At 37.6% G+C, this 27,673-nt stretch overlaps 1 protein-coding gene across 2 annotated transcripts; it reads right to left on the reverse strand.

Moving 5' to 3' along the window:
* Positions 1 to 26,345, reverse strand: TES (ATP binding microtubule motor family protein). 2 transcript variants are annotated; one of them, XM_010263413.3, is made up of 15 exons: positions 26,164 to 26,345; positions 25,086 to 25,340; positions 24,810 to 24,899; positions 24,602 to 24,702; positions 17,100 to 17,213; positions 16,929 to 17,010; positions 16,536 to 16,603; positions 15,915 to 15,974; positions 15,704 to 15,828; positions 14,824 to 15,022; positions 13,091 to 13,225; positions 12,003 to 12,092; positions 10,961 to 11,893; positions 4,686 to 4,990; positions 1 to 3,610 (listed from the first exon to the last, which is right to left on the reverse strand). In XM_010263413.3, the coding sequence occupies exons 2-15, from the start codon at positions 25,315 to 25,317 to the stop codon at positions 3,280 to 3,282; spliced, it is 2,865 nt and encodes a 954-aa protein (XP_010261715.1). In that variant the 5' UTR covers positions 25,318 to 25,340; positions 26,164 to 26,345; the 3' UTR covers positions 1 to 3,279. The 2 variants fall into 2 exon arrangements, with proteins under 2 accessions (XP_010261715.1, XP_088749763.1); XM_088893637.1 differs by having other exon boundaries at positions 15,704 to 15,834.
* Positions 26,346 to 27,673: the final 1,328 nt, after the last annotated feature.

The following is a 27,673-nucleotide window of genomic DNA, read 5'->3' on the forward strand; positions in this document are numbered from 1 at the left end:
TTCTTCCAGCAAATCAAACTGGGTCTTCCCCTTAGTTCTCTCTCCCCTGTTTCAACACCACCGCTCGTTGGAGCAACGGACCCTCCACCTTCGGCCCTCTCACTCCCTACTTCAGCACGAACTCCCTCTTAGAGGTTGTAGTAGCGAACGACATACCACATCTCAGATCCCACCTAAGATCCAACAAGCCTGCAAAGCCACTTGGTTTGTAGACAGTTGCACAACCACTATAGCTCAGTCATCGTTCCAGACACCTGTTGCCAGGTCGCCGCTCTTCCCAACGGAAAAAGGATATTTTGGGATCATAAAGTGCTCTCTCTCTCTATCTATCTCTCTCCTTCTTCCCCTTCGTTCTCTCTCCCTCATGTACTCCCTACGAGAGCCAGAAGCATCGAGATTGGAATACCTTCGGCCAATACCTAAAGAACCACATGCATCCACTATCGCTCTCCAGGTGCAGCGGCTGAGGTATCTCGACCAATTAGGGAAGACCAAAGTCCACACCCAAATGTGCCCCTTCTTTGGCCACCCGAATCTCCTTGCACAGTGTCCATGCCCACACCGTCATGCTTGGGGAATCCTAAATGCTCTCATCGACGTCTCCGAGCTGCCTTTGAGGAGCACGGTGGAAAGCCGGAAGCCAATCCATTTGGTGCCTAAGCAGTGAGGTTCGTGAGTTGCAGGAGCACGGTGGAAAGCTGGAAGCCAATCCATTTGGTGCCTAATAGAAGAAGCGGAAGCGCCCATAACAGAGGAGAAGAAAAAGTCAGTTTTGTGTTGTGATGTTGATGCCCAGTTCTGATTATCTCTCAGATTTGAGTATCTTTCACATTTGGAGATTCCAAAGTTTTGGAACTGCTCGGAGATTTCCAATTTCTATCTGCCGATCTTGGGAAGCTTCTCTCTGCAACGGGGCCCTTCTTGGCCTTCTTCTTCTCCGTTGCCCTTTTCCTCTCACTGTCACACACCAATCGTGCGGAAGTTGCAGCGACAAACGTCAAATTGAACTTAAGGGCAAAATGGGCATTTTAGCCCCTCCGTCAATATTTAACGACAATTGGTAATTTTTTGGAATAGTAAGAGTAGTCTTAGACAATAGTTAAATAAGAAGGGTATACTTAGTGCGAAAACATAAAAATAGTTTAAAAAATTTGTCCCTTTTTATTTTTATATTTTCTCTATTCTCACTATTTCTCCCATACCTTTTTTTTCTATCTTCCGTTGATCATTTGGATTCTAACGCTCTATTTTGCAGCTTTTGCTTTGATTCTTCAGATCTAGCAACCAATCAACCCTAGCCTCCTACAGTCCTACTATAATAGTGAGTTTTGAATCGTTTATTTACTATTTTCTATCTCTTTATTCATATACTTTTTTTTATCAATTTATTCATATACTTTTTGAATCTTGAATGTTTTCCAAGTAGAAGTTAGGGCTATAATTATTATTTCTGCAAATATAATATTTTATGGGATAAACAATTTACCAAACACTACAACACAAGTAACTACTTAAAATCAGTAATAAGTGATTTTAGAAAAGGCCTCTGAAACACTAATAAGTACTTATTATAATAAATTACTTGAAAACAAGAGTTATTAAATAAGTACTTATTTCTAACACACTTATTTTCCAAACATAGTCTAAGACTCCTCTGTAGAGGTGTAAATCGGGTTGTGTCGCCCGCGGTTCGACACGATTTTGAGCCAGTCCAGTATGATGGTTCATGGGCCGTGTTAGGCACAACATGATTGTATGAACAATGCCGGGCTTGGGGTTTTAGGTCCGTAGGCCGGGCCGACATGGCCCATATATATTTGTATATATTTATATATAATAGATAGTATATTATAAATTATAATTATATAATAATATATAGTATATAATATATTAATAAAATAAACAATTATTTTCAATTTTATTATATTATTTTATTGAATTATTGTATATATAAGCAATTGTATACATCAAAATTCATATAAAATAAAAAATTTAAGATTTTTTCAATTTTATTTAAATAAATAGCTTTGGCCCAATCCACGGTCTGGCCTAACATAAGGCTCAGCCCATGAACCAGCCCGGCCCGTAGCACGGCATGGCACAAGCCTGTGTGGACTCGGGCCGTGGGCCGTGCCATGCCGGCCCAGTGAGGCCCGTTTTACAGCTCTACTCCTCTACAAACCCCTAAATAACAAAAAAAAAAGATAATCTCTGCTAACTTATAATGTTACGCCTTGTTAAAGTTACAAATTGGCATTGTTTTAAGTATTGACTTTCTAAACCATTTTTACCAGCCTTTTCTTATTAATAATAAACAGAAAATTAAAAAGAAAAGCCATGGTTTAATTGTTCTGTCATTTCCCCTCAAGGATGTTTTTGGTTTGATAGAGAAAATATGAGAGAGAAAAAGAGTGTTGAGGGATCACAAAACTTGTTAATAACTTTCCGTCTAACTTTCTTCTTCCTCCTTTTATTTCAGTTAAACCAAATATAGCCCAAGTGTATGACGTTGTTTCCACTTCACATGAATATCTTATTTTTATTAATGTTAGATTTAATTTTATTAAATGTATTGTTGAGATTTATTTCAGTTGCTTGGATTTTCTATGAATATCTTATTTTTTCGACTATATCTATGCATTTTATATGCATCTGCATAAGTACGTTTCCTGTACAGCTGTGCCTGTACTCAACTAACCTTTTGTACAGTTTTTTTCCTTCAAACCAAACACAGCCTGAATGAATTACGTCCATATCCTTCCTTTTAGTCCTCCCTGATTCACTTTTATAACCATCAACAAAACAGGAAATTGCATTGTTTTCTTTTAGCCCTTCTTGACTATAACCATCACTTTTAGTTCTCCCCGGTTCACTTTTACCAGCATAAGATATGTTAGGAGAGCCCTTTACAGTCTATACATCATGAAAAAAGAGAATGTTGTTGCGAGAAATAACGGTTCCCAACTGAATTTCAGAAGTTACACGTAATAATCCTTCCAATAAACCGGCATGGATGCATGTAGAGTTATGCATGAATACATGTCAACAAGTTTGTTATGTTCTTTCACCATTCTAGAGAAAGGCAAAAACTTCTTGATCTGTTGGACCTCACTCGTAAACACAGCGAAGTGGCATGTCGTAAAAGAAAAAATTAGGATTCTTATGCTGAGATCAGATCATATAATGTGATTTCTTGGATGAAATATTCACTTATGAAAGTACTAAAGAAATAGGAGAGAACAGATTGAATCGTTGAGGATTAGAACCACAAATGTTTTCTTACAGATGGAAAAGATTTGATATCAAGTTCCACCCATTCCAAGTTCTTTTATCAGAAAAGGGAACAAAATTGAGCTCAAACATCTCCTTAGTGATGTGCTCATCAGTTTCACAAAAGCCAACAAGCTTTGCTACAATATCTGCACTCTCTTGTACATGCTGCATGTTGAGTGGGTCTGTCCAAAGCTTGTTTACCAATTGTAGTCTCCTCCTTTGCTTCCCATCAGGTGGGACTTCCCACTTAATATAAAGCATTTCCCGTTCATCTGCTGTTAGCCTCGTACTTACCCTCTTAGCAAGATACTCTCTTTCTTGCTTGAGAGCTCGGATACTGCATCACGACACAGAAGATTAAATAGTAGACAGATTGAGAAAACCAAAAATTAAAAAAAAAAAAAAAAGCTAAACAAAAGACAATCACAGATATTTGAATGTTCATCTCTAATAGGTCAGTACTATGTCAATCACCTTAAGCCACTAATTATGAGGTGAATATGTAGTATACCTCCTTCCCTCTCTCTAAACATATAGATAAACCAATTTCCAGAAACCCTTCCAAGTCATACATTTGGACTCTGCTCAGCCATCATCTTTTGGACCAAACATGGATATTGGATATCCAAAACAATCCATGGAAACTGGTAAGTAATTTTCCAGAAACTAGAGAATCATCTCACTCACTCACTCACCAAAGGGGTGTTCACTAGTAATTTTCCATAAACTAGGGATTTTGTTTTTAAAACAAGAATAACTGCAACATCAAAAAAAAATCATGCATATTGGCAAACACCCCCAAGTCAGTAGAAAATTTGGACAACTTCCATGAGATGGCTAGAAGAAAAAAACAAGGTTTTTAAAGCCAAACTGGACAAAAAACCGGTCAGGGGTCCAGTTCCCGAGTCGAATGGTCCATCCCTTCGAACCAAATGGATGGCCAGTTCTGACAAAAATAAAAAAAAAACCCAGCCAAACCGTTGAACGGTTCGACCACCCAGGTCAGCGGTTTGCTGACCAAATCAATGGTTTTTGGGAAAATAACAGTTCTGGGGTAAAACAGAACCGGTCACCTGACCGGTTCCCGGTTTTCTGGTCCGACCGTCTGGTCCGGTCCAGTCCGGTTTTGAAAACCATGGAAAAAATGAATGTATTCAGCATTTATTTTGATAACTACGCTGCTTAAATGTTAACTCATGATCTACTTGGATTGTCTCTACCTTATCCAAACTCCCCCAAAATTTGTCTACCATTTAATTTATCTAACCACAATAATAGTTGGTTTGACACCGCCAAGTGAACTCCCCTCAAATTTTGGCCAGCTTATTTTCAAGTCCAAGTTACAAAGTTTAGAATAAACAAAGAAATAGATGACCAATTGAGTGCAGACAACAGTGAGGACACTTGAATACCTTGAGGAAATGGAACTAGCAGGTTCATCCCCTAAGAGGGCAGGACTTGCATTGCCAAGCTCAGCCAGATATTGTTCCAACCATGTTAACCTACGAAGCTCAACTTCCATGTATATCTGATCGGCAGGATCCCCTCTGAATAACAAGTAAAATTGTGTACGATGTACAATTGAAACATGGCAAAGATGCCATAGCATGATAATCTGCTTTCTCTGGTCCTCAAATACAAAGTGCCATGACATTGGAGACTGATCTGGTGCTACTGTCTCACTGACAGCAGCTTCATTTGCTTCCAGCTCCAATACCTAATATAAAAGATGAAAAAATAAAAACACAAGTGTTACAGGATATTGATGAAATTATGGTGCTTCAAAAGCTATGTTGGATCACAAACTACAATAATGCAGGTGGCAACTGGACTTTGAATTGCAAGATATTGATGTATATTTTCACAAAATCGGTAACATGTATACATCTATACTATATAAAGTGGATACTTGTCTTTGGGTTCTGTAGAGGTCACAAAAGTTAAATTCAAATACCATATATCATATATGGTAAATACTTACTTGTGTGTGCACATCACATGCCCTTACACTATTATATATTAAATTCATAAGGCGAAGCCATTGTCTTCATTTGGAAGTGTTATATCCATCAGAACAACCAAAACATCTTCATATTTGTTGTTAGAGTCACTGGATTACTTATTAGTTTTGGAGATTGACTTATATTGCCAGAACGGGTGTATTGATACTTTGGATTTTTTATTTTTTTAGTTTTTTTCAAAATCTGAGAGAGGGTGGAAATATTACTATTTAACATTGAAATCAAGACTTTTTAAAAAAGCCTTAAAACAACGTATTGGTGACCTGCCGATACATTGTGGAACTTTTATCCTTTCTCCTAAAAACTCTTTCTTCCTCTTCTTTGTTCTCTCTTCCACTTTTCTTCTTATCTATGAATGCAATTGTATTATCATAGCCATAAGGGGAGAAAGAAGCTCATTTGTTAAATCATTTCTTGGATAGGCAAAAAGGGAAAATCTCATACTGATTACATGATATAGGTTTATAGATTACCTGGAAGTCTTTACCAATATGATTTTGGAATATGGCTATCCAGAAGCTCAGTTTCACTCATGCAAGTATAGGGGCATGCATGGGTTGATCTTGAGTCTAGCCATGCTAATCATGGGATCTAGCCCACTTAGTAAAGAAATTTGGCCCATTGGTCCAAAATTGCAGCCAAGCCTAGTCCTTATGATTTCCACAAGATTGGGCCTGACCCAAGCAGTTTATATTAATTTCAGAAAGGCATAGCCCACATAAAACGACCAAACATGGCCCAATAAACAGTATTATATATAGCTTTTTCATTGTCTCAATTTCAATGTACATCGTAAGTGCAAAATCAATTTTCTTTGATATAAACCATATTCATGCAAACCTAGTTCAAAAATGTTAAACTATTTACTAACTTATTAAACACATGCATATTTCAAAATAGTAAGAAATGATTTACGCACCCATTATTTAATAATGGACATGACACTAAACAAAACAGAATGGCAAAACAGGATTCATGTAGCCAACCCCATATAGTTGGGATAAGACTTGGATAGTTGGATCATCATCACTCATCATCCATGCCCTTATCCACTTGGATTGTTGGATGATGATGATGATTAAACACATGTTGTATGTGTACATACACATATATAAGGAAACACACAAATGTTAAATGTTGTGAGTTAAAATAATGCTGTATGAATGATATTGGACTTCACAATGGCCTAATAATCTAAGTGGAGGCCTGGTCCATTTGATAAATGGGCCTACAATTTAGGCCAAGACCAGTTCATGGTCTGAAATCTGCATCCCAAGCCTGGCCTTTGGAAGACCAGGCTCAAGTGAAAATCAGACCATCCGTAGTCCATGTCAGTCCTTGGAACTAAGGTTCAAAGTATCAATACACACTACCTTGCATATTGTATGTTTCAAAGAGCATGCTCATTTTTTTTTCAAAATTTTATAGGGGGGCAGTCTTAGGCCTGACTACCCCCTGAAAGTGGTCAAACCACCAAATTTCTTCCATTGAGGACTGCTAATGGCCTGTTGGTATGATCAGAGAATATCTGTGGAAGACAAGACAACAGAAAAGGAGCTATAGTCTGAAGGAAGACCATAGCGGTCAGGTGGTCTAGTTATACGGGTAGAATGATGTAAAGGAACTAGAGGAACACTCGAGGGGTCTAAAACAGGAATGTCACTTACATGGTTATCTAAGACGAGCGAAGGATCCAAAGCGGGAAAAAGAGGGGTTGTAGACGTAGGTACTAGACCACGAACTCGCCTGCGAAAGAAGACAAGAAGATATTTCCTAGCAGTTGATGGAGCATCCTGTGAGTCAAAATCATATAAAAGAGAAATAGAGGGTGCAGATAACTTGGAAACTCCTGAGAAAAAAGAGATGTGCTCAAGAAAAATTGTATTCCAAGAAATACGAATACAACATGTAGAGGGATCATAACAAAGAAACCCTTTATAGTTAGGACTATATCCAACAAAGGCACACATGACAAATTGAGCTGAAAGCTTTGAACATTCACGAGGGGGAAGATGAACAAAACATAGACACCCAAAAACATGTAAATGGAAAAGATCTGGGGGGGATCCAAACATCTTTTGATGAGGAGACATGTTGCAAAGAACTGATGAAGGGATACAATTAATCAAATGCACAGCCGTACTAGCAACCTACCTAGAAGGTGGGGGGTGCATGTGACTCTTGTAGAAGAGTCCTCACAACACTAAGAATGTGACCATTCTTTCATTCTGCCACACCATTTTGCTGAGTAGTGTCTAGACAGCACCGTTGGACTTGTATGCCATGACTTTTCAAATAAATCAGAAATTCTCCATCACTGCATTCTCCCCCTGAGTTAGAGCGTAAGGTCTACACACTTGCTTGAAATCGGACTTGAACCATGGTATGAAACAACCAAAAGGTTGGGAAAACTTCTCATTTGTGTTTGAGAAAGTAGATCAAAGTGTATCTGGTACAATCATTAATGAAGAGTACAAAATGCTTGTATCCCAATCGAGAAACAATAGGTGAAGTCCAAACATCACTATGTATAATTTCAAAAGGCGAAGTAGTATGTTTAACTTTGTGAGTGAATGGAAAAATACGACTCTTACTCAAGCAACAAGAAACACAAGATGTATCAAACAATTTCATAGAATGAATTTTAGTTCTAATAAAACCAAACTCAAACAAATATTTAAGTTTCTTAGAGTTTGGGTGACCCAAACATTTATGCCACAAATCCCAGTCATAGCTCCTCTGACCCAAAACAAGACTCAATGTAGAGGAGCTCAAAGAGGTAGATGATGGTGTTGGTTGTGATTTCTCAAACTCCAATGCAAACAAGCGGCCCAACCTACACCCCTTCCCTTTCACCTTCCCAGTGCACTAATCCTGAATCAAACAACCATTAGAGGAAAAAGTTAGTATATGACCTTCATCAACTAGTTGACCAACTGAAATAAGATTAGCAATAAGTTTAGGGACAAGGAAAGTCTTGGCCAGGGACAAGGAGTTTGAGGGTGAGAGTTTGAGACATAAATCATCACTCCCAATAATGTCAAGTTTCTCACCATTAGTAGTGACAGTGTGTTTATGGTTGACTTCAGAAGATCTGTTTGATGGTTCAAGGTAGGCCCCAATCATATGATTTGTAGCACCATAATCAATTATCCAAACTTGAGAGGGAGAAGAACAGAAACCGGAGAACTCATCAGATAGGCCAATAGCAGAAAAAAGGCAGATGAGATAGCAGAGGATACCAGTTTTCGTATCTCTTCCTTATTCATGGATGTAGAGGATTCTCCCTTGGCAATAGAGGCATTGGTCATTTGTCCCTCGGACACCTGATAAGCCCGTGGCTGATTCTTCTTCATAGTGCCCTTGGATGGACGAATTGAGAAGTCTGGAATGATATGGCCATGTTATTTGCAATGAGTGCAGACATTCTTTTTCTTGCAGTGTGAAGCTATATGTCCAAATCCCTTACACTCATAACATTGAGTTTTAGAGGGATCCTTCCTACTAGATTTCTTACTCCCACGTGCAATAAAAATTGTATCAGTCCCTGAATCAAGTTGTTTTCCCTCTATGGTTGCAGCAGTCATGAGTATAGTCTCCTCCTTTAACAACTCTCCCATCACAGAGTCTAAATCTGGAAGAGTTCCTCTACTCAAAATGTTTGACCTGATTATTTCAAATTCAGGTCTCAGCCTCATAAGGAATTGATTCACCTTTCTACTCTCAAAGTGTTTTTGCAGATACTTGACACACTCTGGAGAATCCGATGGATCAATGTGAACTAGTTCATATTCTGCCCATAGATCAATGAAGCCTGCATAGTATTCCTATATCTTTTTGTCTCATTGGCAGTAGGCAAAGATTTCAGATTCAATCTGATATTGCTGAGACATATTGGACTGATGGTAAACTTTCTTTAAATAGGAATAGGAACAGAAATATGAGGCGCAATGGAACTTAGAATCCAGGAAACTAATCTTCCATTGTGCAAAGGCTTTGCTGTCCGCTTCATCGGGTTTGCAGACAGTGCCATTCAAGTAGCCTTCAAGCCCCTTTCCATCAACAAGGAAATCATAATGGAACTTCTACATACTGTAGTTGGTTCCATCAAATTTCACAGGGATAATATCTACTTTGTCAGCCATCAAGAATAAATAAAGGCAACCCAAGAAGAAAAGTAGCAGCACTGGTATGCGCAGTTCAGGGCTGTTAACCACTTCACTTAATCCAATAGCAGTTTAAGCCAAACAATTCAGTCAAGGTTGCAGCAAGCAGTTCAGACAAACAACAATAAATTTGGTCTAGAAGAGAAATATAATCAAATATCTTCAATACAGATTTGCCACTCTGTAGAGGAATCAAAATCCTCCAAGAAATTTATCCAGAGTAACTCCAACAAGATTGAGTGCTGTGTTGACAGTCCAACCTGAGTGTTCCAGGACTGTTGAACTGAGAGGACTAAATGCCCTCCAGTATTGAACACAGCTCCTACCAAGTAACCCTAGGACAGCACAAAAAAACTAGGGTTCCAAGGGAGATTCACCAACTTGATGTGTGCAGTTCAAATCAGCCACCAATAGAATTCAGATAAGCAGCTTGAAAAGGAATGAAGTAGGTCTATTGAAACCCTTCAATCTGAAGCACCAGTAGCAATAACTAAATGTTCAAAGTTTGGAGAAGGCCTGAGAATACACTAGTCCAAGGGAAAACTACTGCCGTCCTTGAGAGAAGACCAGAAGAAGAAGAAAACTGCTGCCGCCCTAGAGAGAAGATCAGAACTTCTCCAAAGCTTGACCAATCTCAAAGAAAGCTTCTGAGTTAGAAGAACAGACCAGGGCGACACAACCAATCAGGTTTCTTTGCAAACAGAGGCTTTCCAAGAGAGTTCCAGGAAGACCTCTCTTGCTGAAATCTCAGAACAGAGAGCAAAGATTAGGGTCGATCAGAACAGCCCTATCTTCAGACAAAGCACCCAGAAGTTAGCAGCCTTTGAGATATCAGAGAGAGAGCATGAAGCAAGTGCTGATTACAGAGCAGCCTGCTCTGATACGATTTCAACCAAGTAGGTTCATACAAGAGAGAAGAAGACAGATTTCTGGGGTTAAAGAACTGAATAGTTTGGCCCAACCCCAAGAGCCTCAATATAAAGATTAGTAAAATAATAATATTTACAGAAAAGCCCTTGAAGGGCTAAAGAGAAAATAACAAGAAAATACAAGATAAAATACAGCAAGGACTACACTAATATGGTACATCAGTGAGACTCTTTACACCTTGCATATTGTATGTTTCAAAGAGCATGCTCCTTTTTTTTTCAAAATTTTACAGGGGGCAGTCTTAGGCCTGGCTACCCCCTGAAAGTGGTCAAACCACCAAACCCCTTTTAGATACAATACGCCTGATATGGGGTGTATCATATTGATACTTTGAACCTAACTTGGAACATTATGGGACATTTATATTGCATGGTCAATATGGACACAAATTAGTATCAAATGACATTTATGCAGTTCATCTTATGTAACTATACAGCACCCTTTTGCCCTTTTTGTTCTGTGGGTAAACCATTTAGAATACATCCATTAATTGTGAATTCCTTGTTGTGAAGTATGGATCCTTATAGCCGGTTGGAGAGGTGTATAGATATAGAGAGAGAGATTGCTCACCTGGCAAACGAGAAGTTGCTTTTGGTATTGTAACTTTGCAACCCGTTCTTTCAACTCAGTCACATAAGTTCTTATATTCCTTATATTTTCCTCAGCCGCATTCTTGAACATCTTCTGCATTTTCTTCATGTTAAGTGATTTTGATTGACATGAGCCAGGTGTGCCCTTGTTGGACGGGATACCATTACTGTCTTCACTTTGTGGTGTATTTGTTTTAATGGGTTGTATTAATACATCACCACCACACACAAAGTCATTGTATTCAGGAAGTACCATGTTCTCTTGCCCATACTCCATTACCTTCCTAGAAGAGGATAGTGGCGAGCAGGGGGGGCACGACATATTTGACCTATTTGTGCTGTTGCTTAAGGTGAAAGGGAGTACTTTTTTCTTCCTTAACTTAGCCTTGGATTCTGGAGTCTCAGACTCTGGACTCTCTTCATTATCTGCAAGAGACAATACCAGCTTGTCTATAGATTTCTGAACATTCTCAAGCTTCTTTTCTAGAAATGCAATGTCGCTTCCTTGAGAGTTCAACCGAGTAATCTCTTCTTTCAGATTGGGCCTGTCTCTAACCTCAATATCTTCTATAGTGGAACTAACAGCCTGCATGTCCTTTATCTCAGACAAAAGTTTTGCAATGGTTTTGGCAGTGTCTTGGTTTCCTAATCTATGATAAGCAACCTCCTTTTGAAGAACTTCAAGTGCTCGGCTTGCTTCTTCCCCAAGCTGCTTCTGCCTTTGCTCTAGCTTTCGAATTTCATGGACAAGCACGGAAGGAACTGTAGAAGAACCTGACTGCAACACCAAAGTACAACTTCCCACTTTGTTTTGTATTATGTTTGCTAAACCAGATGCACTAGAAACTGAAGTATTCTCATCTGAAAAGGAAAGACACTTCACTACTTGGCGAGAAGACCCAGATTGACTCCCCTAAAAAAAAGTATAAGATATTGAAGGCAATCATGCATATAAAGAGTAAAGAAACAAAGTTACGAAAGAATAGGACATGGGGACCATTTTATGCAGTACACTTTTGTACCTTCTTTTCTCTGTGCATTATTCTTTCTAATTCTAGCTGGGTCTGTGCATGGTCTCTCTGGCGTTTTAGCTCTTCCATCTCCAGCTCCATCTGCACATCAAAATTTTGAATTAATGACAAATTTGAAATTTTAGATGGAAAGAAATTTTGATATGTTAATTCTTCCTTGTTCTGTGATTGTTTTCCCCCCTCTCATTTAATGGATCAGGTCCATGAACTAAAGACAATATCCTGATTTGTTGCAAGCAAAGGTAGTATCAACTATCAACATATTGCGCACAGTGGCATGGATATCTTCATCTGGTGTTCAAAAGCAATAAAAAGGGTGTGCTCTTGGATAAGTATCCTGGGATTCAATACAACCAACAATCTTATGGTTGTTTGCAATTTAGAAAGCTTTTAGTTGAGCAATGTTTCAACTCTGGAAATGTAAGATAGATAATATCACTAGAGCTCTTGAAACTGGACTAAAATATATATGACCAAGTAAATAAAACCTCTTAGGAATAATATAAGCAACAAATAATACCAAAATGGAAAATGAATAAATTTCTGTCTAATAGCTGGATAAGTAACTCAAGTCAACTCAATTGAAGAAAGCATTTCGATGTTCCATCCTATTTGATTAGAGTACAAAAATCCTTTCAACATGCCACTCTCAACATTTGTATCCTCTGTTAAATCATGGGTCCTTGGGTCTTTCTCACACTTTGACATGTAATCTTCAGTTCATAACAAGAAAGATTGAGAAATCCCTTATTTCATATATGAATACAGGTTATGTTCCAGAAAAAAAAGGAAGAGAAAACTAATGTATGTTTTCTTGATTAGAAAGAAAATGGATTAATGTATGAACGGACATCAGTTACTTGTCCAGTTGGATAAGTGGCAAATTACAAAGAATGGATTACAAATGAGTGCATTCAGGTGAATTTAGAGGTTGTGTGTGTGTGTGTGTGTGTGAGAGAGAGAGAGAGAGAGAGAGAGATTGTTTGCTAATGTTCGCATAAGAAACCGCCTACTATACCAGTAAGGAGTGACCTGATACAGGCCGATAGTTCTAATGAAGCCAATATGCATTATAATACCTCCTGGATTTTCAAGTCCCTTTCTCTCAATAGGGACTTTAAGCATGAAGAAGAAGAAGATTCAGGACTTCGTAGCTCTGCTTCAAGTCTGGTCACTTCCTTCTGCAAATGCTTTAGTAACTGCTTGTCTGAAACCTGCCCATAAAGAAAGGTCAACTGATGAAAACAACCACAGTTGCACTGAAGAATAAATGCTAAGATAAAGACTTCTTTTTTTCAATCCAGGCAAGTTAAACATGCATTTTCCCTTTCAATATTTGGTAGCTTCTGTGCAATTTATATTGTCCAAATGTGGCTAATCCATCAATGCATTTTATAAGGAGATAAAAATAAAACAAAATAAAAATCACATATCTAAAGCAGTGCAATTTTTTTTGGTGTTGGCCATGGATGACTTAACCAAGAAGAAAAAGGAGATTCCAATTTATGTTATCTGTAAAAGTGTAAATAACACTATTGATAAAACTAGACAGGGTAGTGATATGCATCACAATCTAAAGGTTTCAAAACAAGCTACAGTATAAGAGAACTGGTTAATATTAATGGTCAAGAGACTCCCATAATGATTGTGTCAGATATCTTGTGTTAATTATCATGAGTACAAAGATTGAAAAGATGTAGTCCACATAAAAAATGGATGGATGAAGTGTAAGTGCTTCATGAGTGTAATGCAACTACCAGCATACCCACTAAATTTAAAGAAGCTTATAGAACAGGCAATTAGACCTACTATACTTTGTCAAATAGATTATTAAGTGATCAGGAAACAATACATCCATAAAATTATAGTTGCAAAGATGAGGACATAGAGATGAATAAGTAGAAAGGATGAGCCAATTTTGGGGAATAGTACCAGTTGACAACAAGACAACAGGAAGCTGATTAAGATAATTTGGGCCTTGGTTATGTAAAACTAAGATCAAAGAATACACCTACAAGAAGCTATGGTGCAAGTTAAATATTCTAAAAGAAAGATTAAGGCAAATAGACATTGACACAGGTACCAAGAAAAATATAACTGATTTTTTTAATAAAACTACGGTCCTATATAAAGCCAATGGAGGAAAAACATCCATGCAATTAACCCACGTTTCTGGGTAAGGCAGATGATGATAGTAATGGAAAAACAATGATGATGTACCAAAAAAAAAGAAAAACAGCAGTTAATATAAGGGTTGATCCCTCAAGATGTGGTCAATGGACCGGTTTCCTCATTGTGGCCCAATCCAATTGATATATTAAGGTGGGACCAGTTCTGCTGTATTAATCATGTGCTTTTACAATTCAACCAAAATACTTTTCCATGCAAAAAGGAAATGAAAGTGTAGGAAAATGGGTGATTCAGAAAGAGACTTGAATATGTGGGTCCAAATCATAGTTGACTGACCAAGAGATAGATGCATAAAACAATACAAACTTAAAAATACAAAATAGGTTGACCACAAACAGAGAATGGTTATTATACTAAAAGAAGAAACTAAAGTGACAACTTGGAAGTATGAAATTAGGAATTTAAGGAGAAGCAGGCTTTTAACTATCTCTGGGACATGGCATTAATGGATAAAAATGTCAGATGCCAAAAATAAAGCATCCAAAATATGTGTATGTGCATAATACAAAATTTTGAGAGAGAGAGAGAGAGAACGTGACTGGTGCTATAAAGCCAGAGCCCACTGGTGAACAACTGATGTTTGTATTTATAACTGATGCACCATTTTTTATAAAACATCTACCATGTTCACTTGTGCACAGCTGGTGACTTCTTTTGCACTAGTTGCAAATGAGAGAGTATTCCGTGATTGTTCCACATGACTTAAAGCTGGACTCATGGTACATATAATTGCAGTTCTAGCATTTCCCCCCAGAGAAGGCTGCAATATCCGTGTAAGCTTTGAATCTCTGTATGGTATATGGCCATTCCTTTTTCCACCACTGAAAGAAGAAAAGGCTGGATCAGGAAGAAAATCCTATGCATTCCATCTTTCAACTATTTAATGATTCATTGCTAATAAGGAATAACTAATAAGATAGAACAGATGGATTGGACCATCCAGCTAATGGACCCAACAGCAGAAAGAAGATCATCAGTTAGAGTCCAAAGAGTAATCATGGTTAAAATTCAGTAGTTTCAGTTACTAATTCTCTATTCTTGGATATACTTAAGGAAATTGATGTCCAACCATAAGTTCTCAACCTGCAAGGGAAATTATGAATGGTCATATGTGTTTAGATCCAATGTATTACAGCCAATCAAGAAATTTTGATATTGATTACAACTTCAGATACAGGAGGAAACATCAACTGGATGTATCTTTCAGGGCATGAAAAAACCAGAATTAAACAGAATTACAAAATGATTTCTGGGATGTCGACACCACCATATCATCAAGAAATCTATATATTTACATGTTTGTCCAAGTTTCTCTCTCTTTCTTATTTTTTTTATTTATTTTTCTTTTTGCTTAGGGGGGATTTTTGTTGATATCTTTTATGGTAGGTGCTTTAGTGATCTTACTTATCATTGGCACGGGCACCAGTAAAAGAGGGATATAAACCACAATTATCTGATTCAGATCCTTTTTCCCATTGCACGTTGTACATTAGGGCACTGACCTGAGTTTTCTTATCACTGTAGTGAGTGTTAGTAAGCTGCGGTTAATATGACATCCTTCTTTCAATCTTGTACCATCCACATTTGTTTGAGAAGCCCTTTCACTTCCTGCAAGGTCCACAAGATTCTGCAACTTTTCCAATAAACCAATTAGCAGTGCTGAGATATGAATTCTTTAAAGAAACCAGAGCAGTCAAAGAAAGAAGAGAATACCAGACTTGCTATGAATGACTTGACACATCTCAAGTTTTCATGGAAGCTACTCTCAACAGTCTGAAACCAAAAATGTCAATGACATGTAGTAAGAAATTAGTCTTTTGTTCATCAATTTTTATAATAAAAACAATTATGAGAAACTACTTAGTAAACTGCCCAGTATAAAAACCATGTTTTATCCATATTTCATTGGCAGGTGGGATATAGGTGGTCCCAAAGTACATAATTCGTTGGTAGGGTCTTGGAACTGACACATTCCCTAAAAGAGAAATACTAAGGATACCAATTTGTTTTCTTGTACACCTAAAATGTACTGTATGCCACACATCAAGTGGAACCACATCTGTCAGTACAGGTTGGTCCCAAATAGAATATTCCAGATATTGGTGTAAGATGTGTCTGTGAGGGATACAAGAAAAAGAATTTTATATCTTCAGGCATTTTCTCCCCAGAACTCAATGAACTTAACAAGCTGAGGAAAGGACACTTTCCTGGAGCATCTGACTAGATGTTGAAACTGTTTGGAAGGTTGATTGCCCTGAAACAGGGGTAGGGGATGCAGGATGTTGCATTTCATGCCAATACTGTTTCGCTGGATATAGTATCAGTTATACTTACCAATCTGATTATCTGATGTGATCTTGAGCTTGTATCATTTAGAAAAGTTTCTCCAACTTGCCTTTGAGCTGCAAATATTACTCAGAAACAGAAGAGAAAAGAAACATCACACGTGACCAAAGAGGAGTATAGCTAATACAGTACCATGGCATGAAACCATGTTTCTTCACCCATCCATGTGGCACCAACCATTCCATTAATGCCTTTACTTCCAGATTTCCCCATAAATGGCTACATTGTCCTGCCCTTAAACTGGAAAATATCTAAGGTTGTCACATAGACTGATTGAACAAAGGTCTCCTCCAAATGTACCAATTTTACATGGATGGATGGAATAAGAAATTAATAATATGATCTTCCCCCTTTCACAGTACACTTGCAGTTTGAGGCTACCTTCACAAATATCAATTAAGTGTCTCAAATGCTCGCCGTCCTTAGCTACTTCTTCAACAAGCTTTTCAACTATAGTGCCTTTCTGCATCCAAATGAAGATATTGAAACAAATCTGATAAAAAAAGGAGTTTTCTGTCTCTCCAACTTGCAGAGGTTATATTTATTAAATACCTCATGGTCATCTAAAAGCCGAAGAGGCCCCAATTCCCGATTTAGCAAGTCAACAACAGTCTCATTGTAGATTTCCATAGCTGAAAACTTTAGCACAAAATCTCTCTCCGGAGTCTATTGCACGTTTGATATCCCAAGTAATACCATAAAAAATCCATTAGTCCTCAAAAATATAATTTTAATAGCAGAAGAAAAAACAAAAGCAAAATAACCAATCATCGTCATCATCATCTAATCCTTATCCCATCTATATGGGGTTGGCTACATGAATCTTGTTTTGTCATTCTGTTCTGTTTAATTTCATATCCATCACTTAACTTGTGAGCGCTTAAATCATTTCATACCACTTCAACCCATGTCATTTTTGGTCTTGCCCTAGCCCTTCTAGCCCCTTCAACTTGTAACTGATCATTTTTACATATGGGTGTTGTAGGTGGTCTTCCATGCAGGTGACTAAACCATTTAAGTCTACTTTCTCTCATTCTATCACCTATTGGAGCTACTCTTAGGTTCCTTCGGAAGACTTATTTCTGACTCTATCCTTTCTAGTTATTCCCTCATCCATCTCAGCATATGCATTTCTACCACACTCATTTTTTTAACACATTGTTTCTTGACTACCTAACACTTTACTCCATACAGAATTGCTGGCCTTATAGAATTTTCTTTTTAATTTAAGTGGTATTCACCCTATCACATAAGACTCTGATGCACCTCGCCATTTTTCCCATCTTCTTCTAATTCTATGGGCAACATCTTCTTCAATCACTCCCTTGTTATGAATTTTTTTTTTTGATAATTGAAATAGTTTTATTAATCAGCAATAGACAATAGTACAAAATCCCCAAGGAAAGGCACAAGTTGCAACCTCTCCGGGCTAGTTATTAATTTCCAAATTAATAACAACTTACAAAGAAGCACAAAAAAGATCTTCCCTAGAAACCCCCTGTTTGGCTAAAGCATCAGCCAAAGAATTAGCAGACCTACTAACCCATTTTACCTCAACTCTCATACTGCTGGTTAACCACTTTACCTTTTTGATGAGATCTTTGTAGCACCAAATGGCAGTATCCAAGTTTAGGAGCCACCTTGTTACCACCTGAGAATCCCCTTCAACTAGATGTTCCACCCCAAGCTGGTTGGCGATCTGAATTCCTTGTACTGCAGCAAGGATCTCTGCCCTTGTGGAATCCCCCACTTCCACCGGTCCTGAGAATAGGGAAATTATATTGTTATCCTTATTTCTCAGGGTACCCCCTATACCTGAAGACCTGGGGTTGCCTTGGCTGCTTCCATCAAAATTCAGCTTGATGACACCTTCCAAAGGCAGAACCCATTCTGACAGAATTCTATCCTTCTTTGTTGAAGTGTTAGCTATTACTAGCCAATTCCTCCACAAGTCATCAAAGGAGAAGTCATCAAAAATATCCACAGTTTTCAGCCAATGGATTGCTCTTGTTAGGATACAATCCTTCATTTCATCTAACCCTCTTTCCTTCTCTAAGAAAATCCTTGCATTCCTTTCCTCCCAAAGAGTCCACAGAGTGGCTGCCCTGACACATTTCCACATGACCTTACCTCTTCTAGTGTGCCAAACAAAGACAGATGGGTTGAATAACGAGCTTAAATCAGAAGGCATAGACCATCTACCTCCAAATAAACAAAGGCTCCACCTCCATGTAGCTGTAGCAAAGGAACAAGAGATCAGCAAATGGAAACAGTCCTCATTCTCGGCCTTACACAAGGAACACCAATTTGGGGAAAGACAAAGAGAGGGTCTCTTTTTCTATAAGTTTTCCACAGTATTGATTTTCCCATAGAAGACTTCCCAACAGAATACAACAATTTTTGAGGGAATAGGTCGCGCCCAGACTTCTTTGACAGGAAATCCTTGGGAAATGGGGTTAGAAATGAGAGATTTTAGAAAAGAAGAGCAAGTAAAAGTACCTTTTGGAAGAAGTGGGGTCCAAGAAAACAGATTCTAGTAAATGAATTAGCTCAATAACACAACTCGACTCACCATCCCTTAACCCTCTACGAAACCCAAAGTCCCAGTTCAAAGATTAGGGGTTTAACGGGCTCGGGAGAAAAGTTGCAATTGGCTCATGTTTGTGAAGGGAAAGGGAATAGAGCGAGGGGAAACAATCTTTGAGGGGTTGAGTACCCACCCAAATATCCTCCCATAACATAATAGAATTACTAGAACAAGCATCATACCTGATGAATTTGAGGAAGCGAGGGAGAATACCATGTATAGCCTTCCAAGGTGTAGTAAGGGTAGCTCGGCGAGATATCCCGGAATCCCAACCATTTCCTACACAACCATGAACGCTTGCCACCACCTCATGCCATAATCTCTCTCTCTCTCTCTCTCTCGGGGCCATCTCCATAGCCACTTCCCTAGAAGGGCTACATTCTTCAGTACTATGTTCCCTATCCCTAAACCCCCTTCTTCCTTTGGTTTGTTAACTATCTCCCATCTGATCAAGTGATCCTTTTTCACCTCTCCTGGTTCCCATAGAAAGTCCCTCATTCTCTTCTCCAGTTTCTTAGCCTCCCTTGGAGGAATCCTGAACACTGAAAGGAAGTAGGTTGGAAGGTTGGCAAGTGCAGCCTTAATTAAAGTCAGCCTACCCCCTATTGAAATGTAATTCTTTTCCAATCCGCCAAGCACTTATCAAATTTCTCCACAAAAGGGGCCCAGAAACTACTTTCTTTAGGGTTGGCTCCTAAGGGTAGCCCTAAGTATGTCAAAGGCCAAGAAGAAATATTGCAAACTCCCTATTCTCCATGTTTATTCCAGCCACACAACTTTTATCAAAATTTACCTTCAAGTTGGAGACCCTCTCAAAAGTACTTATTAAAATCTTAAGGTTCTTCACTTTGCTCAACTCATTCTCTTCACAGAAAATAACAATATCATCAGCAAATTGAAGGTGAGTTACCGGAATGCCTCTGCTCCCTATTCTCCATCCCTTTATTTGGCCCTCCTCATCTGCTTTGGAGATCATCCTACTAAAGACATCAGCAACAAGTGTAAAGAGGAAAGGGGAGAGTGGATCCCCTTGTCTTAAGCCTCTATTGGATGGAAAAAAGTCCTTAACCACCCCATTCACCAACACTGAATAACGACAAGAGTTTAAGCATCATCTTATCCAATTACACCATTTATCCCCAAATCCACGTCTTCTTGACATCTCCAGCAGGAAACTCCAATCCACTAAGTCATAGGCTTTCTCCAAGTCCAGTTTGCAAACAAATCCTTTCCTACCCGATCTCCTTATCTCTTCCACACTCTCGTTTGCAATAAGGATCTAATCTGTAATTTGTCTATCCTGTATAAAGGCTCCTTGTGCTTGGCTAACGAGAGAGGGGAGAACTGCTTTGATCCTCCTAGAGAGCACTTTTGCCAGAATCTTATAGATGCTTGTCACTAGGCTAATTGGCCGAAAATCTTTGGGGTGTCTGGCATCATTCTTTCTGGGAATTAAGGCTATAAATGTGGCATTGATTCCAGGACTCACAAAATGTTTATACTCAAATTCTCTAAGTACTCCAATTAAGTTTTCTTTGACTATGTCCCAACAGTCCTGATAAAATGCCATTGTAAATCCGTCAGGACCCGGTGCCTTAGCCCTATCCATAGAAAAAACAGTTTGTTTAATTTCCTCTTCCTCAATCATTCTTTCCAGCCATCCCTTATCTGTTTCGTTCAAAGTTGGCCAATTCTCCTCCCCTACTATTAACCGATTCTCTAAGGGTCTTTGAAAGATGGATTTGAAGTGATCCACAATCCTACTGGCAATCTCCTCTTGAGAGGTTATCTCCACACCATCAACCTCAAGCTTTAGTATCAAATTTTTCCTCCTTCTCCCATTACCAAAGCATGAAAGAATTTGGTATTCCCATCCCCTTCCTTGATCCACTTATGTCTGGATTTTTGTCTCCAAGAGATCTCCTCCCTCAACAAAGTCTCCTCTAACTCCTTTTTCAGTTTCCTCCTCATTTCTCTATCTTGCTCATCCATCATCCCTTGGGATTCTTTTGCATCTAACTCCTCAATCTGAACCAATAATCTAGCTTTTACCTCCTCCACTCTTCAAAATTGATCATTATTCCATTCTTTTATTTTGCCTCTCAACCTTTTTAATTTTTTGTGGAATCTAACCCCATCCCATTTCACTTCTCTCATCTCTTCACTCCACCATTCCTAAACCTTAAGAAAGAAGTCCGGGTGTGTCAGCCACATATTTTCAAACATGAATGGTCTAGGTCCATTACCAAGAGGTTCTTGTCCTACTTCTATAGGGCAGTGATCAGAGGTTATCCTAGGTAAGGCCTTAGCCACCAAACCTCTCCAGTGGCTCTCCCAACCCTCATTAAATAGGAATCTATCAAGCTTTGAGCAGGTTGGGTTTTCTTGGAAGTTGGACCAAGTGTAGGTAGCCTGTAATAAAGGAAGCTCCCATAACTCACAGGAATTTATGAAATCATTGAACTTCCTCATACTAGTTGTAATGGCCTACCTAGGATTATTTGACTCATTTGTGAATCTTATTGCGTTAAAATCCCCCCAAACACCAAGGGCCTTCCCACAAACCTTGAATTCCATGAAGCTCCTCCCATAACTCTTTCCTCTCTCTGTGATTATTTGGACCATACACATTTGTTAGCACCCAAATAAATCCATCTTCCACCATTCTGAATTTTAGGGATACAGTGAAGTTTCCTATTAGCTCCTCTACTGGTTCTATGAAGTCCTCCCTCCACAAAGTTACTATTCCCCCCGAGGCTCCCCATGATGGAGCTGAGCACCATCTTACCCCTCTTATTTTCCAGATCTCCCTAACCCACCTTCTATCCAATTCAGCTAATTTTGTCTCCTGCAACATCACAACATCATGTCTTTCTCTCCTAAGTAGCTCCTTAATCGATCTCCTTTTTCTAGCACTACCCAAACCCCTTACATTCCAGCTTATTATCTTCATTACCTTCCAAGAATTTAGCCCTCCAATATAGTGTTCCTTCATTTAGAACCCTTCTTTCTTTCCCCTCTTATTTTTCTGGCACTCCCTTGTTATGAATTATCAAACCAAAGTACTGGAAAAGGCCAAATTGAGTTATCTCTTGGTCTCCAATCCTAAGTGTACCCTGATTTGCACTCCTAATATTATTAAATTTTGCATTGAATATATTCTGTTTTACTCCTACTTATTTCAAAACCTTTTGTTTCTAAGGTATTCATCCCTAAACTTAATTTTACATTTAATCCTTCATCAGTTTCATCAATTAAAATAATGTCATCAGCAAACAAGCACCATGGAACCTCCTCTTGAATATGTTTAGTCAATTCATCTATGATTTGTGCAAATAAATAAGGGCAAAATTTTTTTATCAATTATGAATAATAATCTAAATACCAAGTCGAATGGCTAAACCATAGGATAGCAAGGTTTAAGTTCAATTCTTAAATTTGTCCAGGATCCCAACTTTAGGCATGAAAATATGTAATATTGTTTGAATAGCTGCTATTTATGGCATTATTTTTACAGTCCAAGTTAAGCTGCAGAATGATATGACATTAAATAGAACAGACTGGTGAAACAGGATTCATGTAGCCGACTCATATAGTTGGAATAAGTATCCATGTAACCGACCCCAAAATAAGTCTTGGGTGATGGTGATGATGTTAAGCTGCAGAAACATATAGAACTGGACTTGAAATTTGAATTTAGAATGAGAAACCCAATAATCATTTGCAATGTTAAGAGACCTAATCTGGATCAAATTGTCAGACCAGTTAATATATGACATGATCCCTTTTCTTGGTTTGAAAAGTTATGAGTTTTAAACCCATCCTGGACTCGTTGACCAGAACCAAGCTGACAAGTTTTTGGTAAGGAATCTTATTAAAAAAGATAGTTTTTTTTTGATAAATTAAAAAAAAAAGATAGTAGTTTTCTTCATTTTTTAATTTAGATATTTTGTTTGTTTGCTAATATCCAAACAACAAACAACATTAAAAATTTAAATGTTACCTATTTTCTATAATATTTTACAGCTAATATCGGATATTAATTTTTATGGGTTTTACCTTTATTAAATTTAATTATGATAGAAGGGGTCATTCGATTGACCCATGAAACAGTCCCTTTACAGGTTTGGTTATGAGGTGTTTTTCTTAATATCACTTGTTTTTATTTCTCCAAACTCATGCCTTCAATGTTAAAGCACTTCAGCTCATTAGCTTGTCACAACTCCCAAATTGACTCCTTGGCTCTTGTTAGTTCTTACTCCCAAATACATGGAGTTGAGTCATGGTTATGACTCCAGATACACATGATTCATCCAAGTTAGGTGATTGACTCCAACAACTATCTCACTCTACACCAAGCTTGCATACTCTATTAACAACAAATGGAAATAAAAGGGAAAAAAGGAAACTTAAAAAGAAGAAAAAAATGAGGAGGCTTGGCCTGCTCTCTCACTCAAGGTCTTTGTACGAAATCCTAGTGAGAAAAAAGAAGAATCTAATTGTCAGGTTTTTTAGGCATTGTATCATTAAATTTATTTCCCAATTGACTAATAGAAAACTGAAGTTTGCCTATTGCTTTTTCAACAGAAATTTTACTTCTCCAGACCCACAAACTTATCCATAAGATCTGAATCAGACACATGTCTTAATCAGAGTTGAAGAACCAAAAACTGATTAAGCATGTAATACAAATATTCAATTTCAGAAATTTAAACTCAAACAAATATTTGGACTGAGTACATGATCTTGAAAGCCAAGGATTTCATTATGCACTCAATAATTTACATAGTTAGTTTTCTGTATGCTTTGTTCTTTCTATGAAAAAACTCAACTACAACAATAATGATTTAAATGTTAAGTGCATTTCATTCTACTTTAGTATTAGAAAACAAATAGTTATTTGTGTTTGAATTTAAAATTATGATTATGAGAAGTGTAAAAAACTAAAAACATACAGGAATAAAAGAAACTATGACTTTCCCCTGTTTGGGAGTACTTAGTTCATAAACAAGTGCTTGAAAATAAATGTTTATCCCAATAAGTGCTTGCGAGTTTTTGGCGAAAAAGCACTTATTTCAGATGGGAGTAGTATAGGTATTTTCAAAATGACATGGCGGGCAAAGATGGACCAGAAAGGAAATAAGCTTGAATAAGAACTTAAAAATAAGCTCAAAATTTGGGCTTCTTGAATAAGTGCTCATTTTCAGGAATAAGCACTTATTCGGGCTTATTTCTCAAATACACATAAGTGCTTATTGGTGTGGTCCCGGCCCAACATAAGTGCTTATTCAAATAAGCACTCCTAAACATGGTATTCTTAAGATTAAGAACTTCAGTACCAAAGGATAAATGAAGAAAATAAGATTAAGAACTTCAGTACCAAAGCCACCAAGTCAGCAAGCTATGGTTGAACAACAAGATCAACAAAGAAAAATCTTAACAACTTTGAGTTCAAAATAGGGTTTACATTCTTAATGTGTTCATAGATGTCCTTTACAGAAAGTTCTGTAATTCCTCTCATGGTAAATGTCTTACCACTGCTGGTCTGTCCATAAGCAAATATTGTAGCTGCAAGAGATAGAAGCCAATAGCAGTTACACGTTGTCAAACTATACAACAAGCTGCATGGAAAGAAAAAATTGAAAACTACCATTTATATCTAAATGTCTAATTACCATTAATTCCACTAAGGACAGATAAAGCAACATCCTTTGCCCCTTCCTCATAAACCTTCCAAGTCAAACAGGTTGGACCAAAAACTTTATCTAACAGTAGCAAACGGTAGATAAGAAAAATTAAGCTCAGATCGGAGTTCCAATCATCAAATCAAGACAGAACTTGCTATAAATTTGTAAGTTTAAAACTAGACTTTTCAATGATAAATGCAAGAGTTTTATAAGGAATTATAGTTAGTTTCTTAATCAGTGAAATAAATGTGAGAACTTCAGTACCAAAGCAATAAGAGGGTGTAGGCCTTCCTGGATGCAAATTCTTGAGTGAAATAGTGTGTTCATCAGTACAATCCCAAGAAATTTGGTCATTCATCTCTTGTTCTTTTTGGCTCAATGGCCGCACTCGGACAGTGACAAATAATTTCTCTTCATGAGATCTTGGACCTCCAGGTGTAGATGAAGGGGTCTTCTCTATTTTTGACAATGGTGTTGCCGGTGTTTTAACCATCATCTTTATTATTTAATCACGAATATCTGCAAATGAGAGTTGCATATTTACAGGAAAATTTATATAATATATATATATATATATTAAGGATTAAAATCTGAGAACCGAACTCAAAAAACAAATAACCAGAATTTGTTACAAGCACTCTAGGTTAGATTCAATGATCATAAAAAAGAATACTTGATTCCCACCGGAAAAGAAAGGGATATTCACTGAAATAGTTCTCACTTCGAGGAGATTATTAAGTTTAATTTACAAAATGCACTGAGGAATTCAAGCTTTGCAAGATCAACCATTAAAAAAAAAGCATTTGTTAAGACAGGAAGAATCTTGGTTTTCACAAGTAAGAATCATCCAGCCCAGGTCACAAGAATATGAGAAGCCCTATCTTTCAAGTCATAATAACAAGATCCAGCTACTCATTCCAAGGATAACAACATATCTTTCTACAGTTCCTGGACTTCAATAATCTCCAATTATAAAATCCGGCCGATATCATGGTAAACCTCACAAGAATTTGTGAAAACAGTAGCGAGTCCTTAACAAATTTGAGAAAAGTCACTTTTCTGGATCATATTAGAAGAAATAAAATCTTAAATAAATCGGAAAATCCAAGATCAATGACTTCTTGGAATTGTATTCCAGTGAAGTGTACTAAATGTATTGTTTCAATGAGCAGTTCTTTCAAGGGTCCGAGAAGTGGTAGCACCCAAAATCTAACAAAATGACCTGAGAGTCTGAGACTATAAATCAACAAAACCATAAAATCCAATCAACATAGATTTTCTTATGTTTAAACCCAAACGATGGATGCGCGTAAATTCCTCCAATATTGCCGGAAATTTTTACCGGGAAATTCAAAATACTGACAGATGCGCCAGAATTCGACCAAATGAGGCTGTGATGACCAGCAAGGTACAAAATCGGAAGAAAAAAAAAAAGAAAAGAAAATGAAGCAAGAACACGAAACAGAAGAGATCATAAATGTAGTAACGAACGCTGGGGGGTGGGAGTTCGGCTATGAATTTCGAATCTTTCTGACTCGCAAACAAAAATGTAACGGCCGGCGTTGGGTTTAACATGTTTCAATTGTGACTGGATCTGCTCCTCACACCTGGCGCCTCACACGCACATCTTACCATGCATTGGGAACATCTCCCATTCTTAACATTTATTATTCACGGGAGATGTTCTCAATGCACGGTGGATGTTCATGTGAGGCGCCCATTAGTGAGGAGCAGATCCCGCCCCGTTTCGATTTCCCTCGCGCACGGCGCCCCACAAGTGCCCCATACGGGAGATGTCCTCAGTACACGGTTGGGATGTGCTGTAGCGCACTTGTGGGGCGCAGATGTGAAGTCCACACTTGAGTCAGTTGTGAAAGCAATATGTTCAGATAACCGGATCGAAATGAACCGGGGGGATGTTCATGCATTAGAGATTGAACCGGAGTCGAATTGGAGGTCCAACCATACTGATATGTATGTACATAATATAATATATAAATATGCACAATTATATCATATATTCATAATAATATTAAGTATATACATATACTCAATTATATAATTATATTATGTTATAAGCCTATAACATTTTTTATTTTAATTTCAATTCTTTTATATTAAAATTCAGATTTGAGGCCCAAAAAGGGTTTTTTGTCAAAAAAATGTGGGGCAAGGTGCCTTAGGAATTGGGATCATGTGGATCTTGAAGACCCAAAATAAAAAAATATATATATATAAAAGAAAAACTAAGGGTTTTTTTCTTTTTAAGATAATGTTTCGTTGATAATTATGGTGAATGAATAGCATCATAGTTGGCATCGATGAGAGTTTTAAGACACTATGGCATTATACGAGGGAACACATAAGAAAACCTAGTACTCTGATCTCTACGGCAATGGGGTGGGTTCGAGGAGGGTTTTGTAAATTCTAGACCTTATTTGTCTTTCTAAACCTTTCAACCCGTACTTTCCCCAAAAACACATAATGGGTTGGCTTTTTAGAATCTAAACCTTACCCACACATGAAAACGCAAAACCCTCTCTGACGCTACCCTCCCCACATTCAAGGATAGGACATGTTGGATTTAGAACCCGTATCTAATTTTCTATTATTTATTGTCATATACAAGCAATAAATAATAAAATAACACAAGTAAACAATAAAGTTCCCAATTAATTGATTAAGACATATAGAAAGCACATGAACTATCAATTATCTTTCACATAAAATTCAAAAATATTACTAAATTCAACACTTGGTACATAAAGTTTATATGCTTTCCTATAATATGCGGTCAGATCTAGCCTAATACTGTACCTTACTCATACCCGTATGGGTTATAGAATATATAA

Source organism: Nelumbo nucifera, chromosome 8, assembly GCF_055504915.1.
Source record: "Nelumbo nucifera cultivar China Antique chromosome 8, China Antique-T2T, whole genome shotgun sequence".
Taxonomy (NCBI): domain Eukaryota; kingdom Viridiplantae; phylum Streptophyta; class Magnoliopsida; order Proteales; family Nelumbonaceae; genus Nelumbo; species Nelumbo nucifera.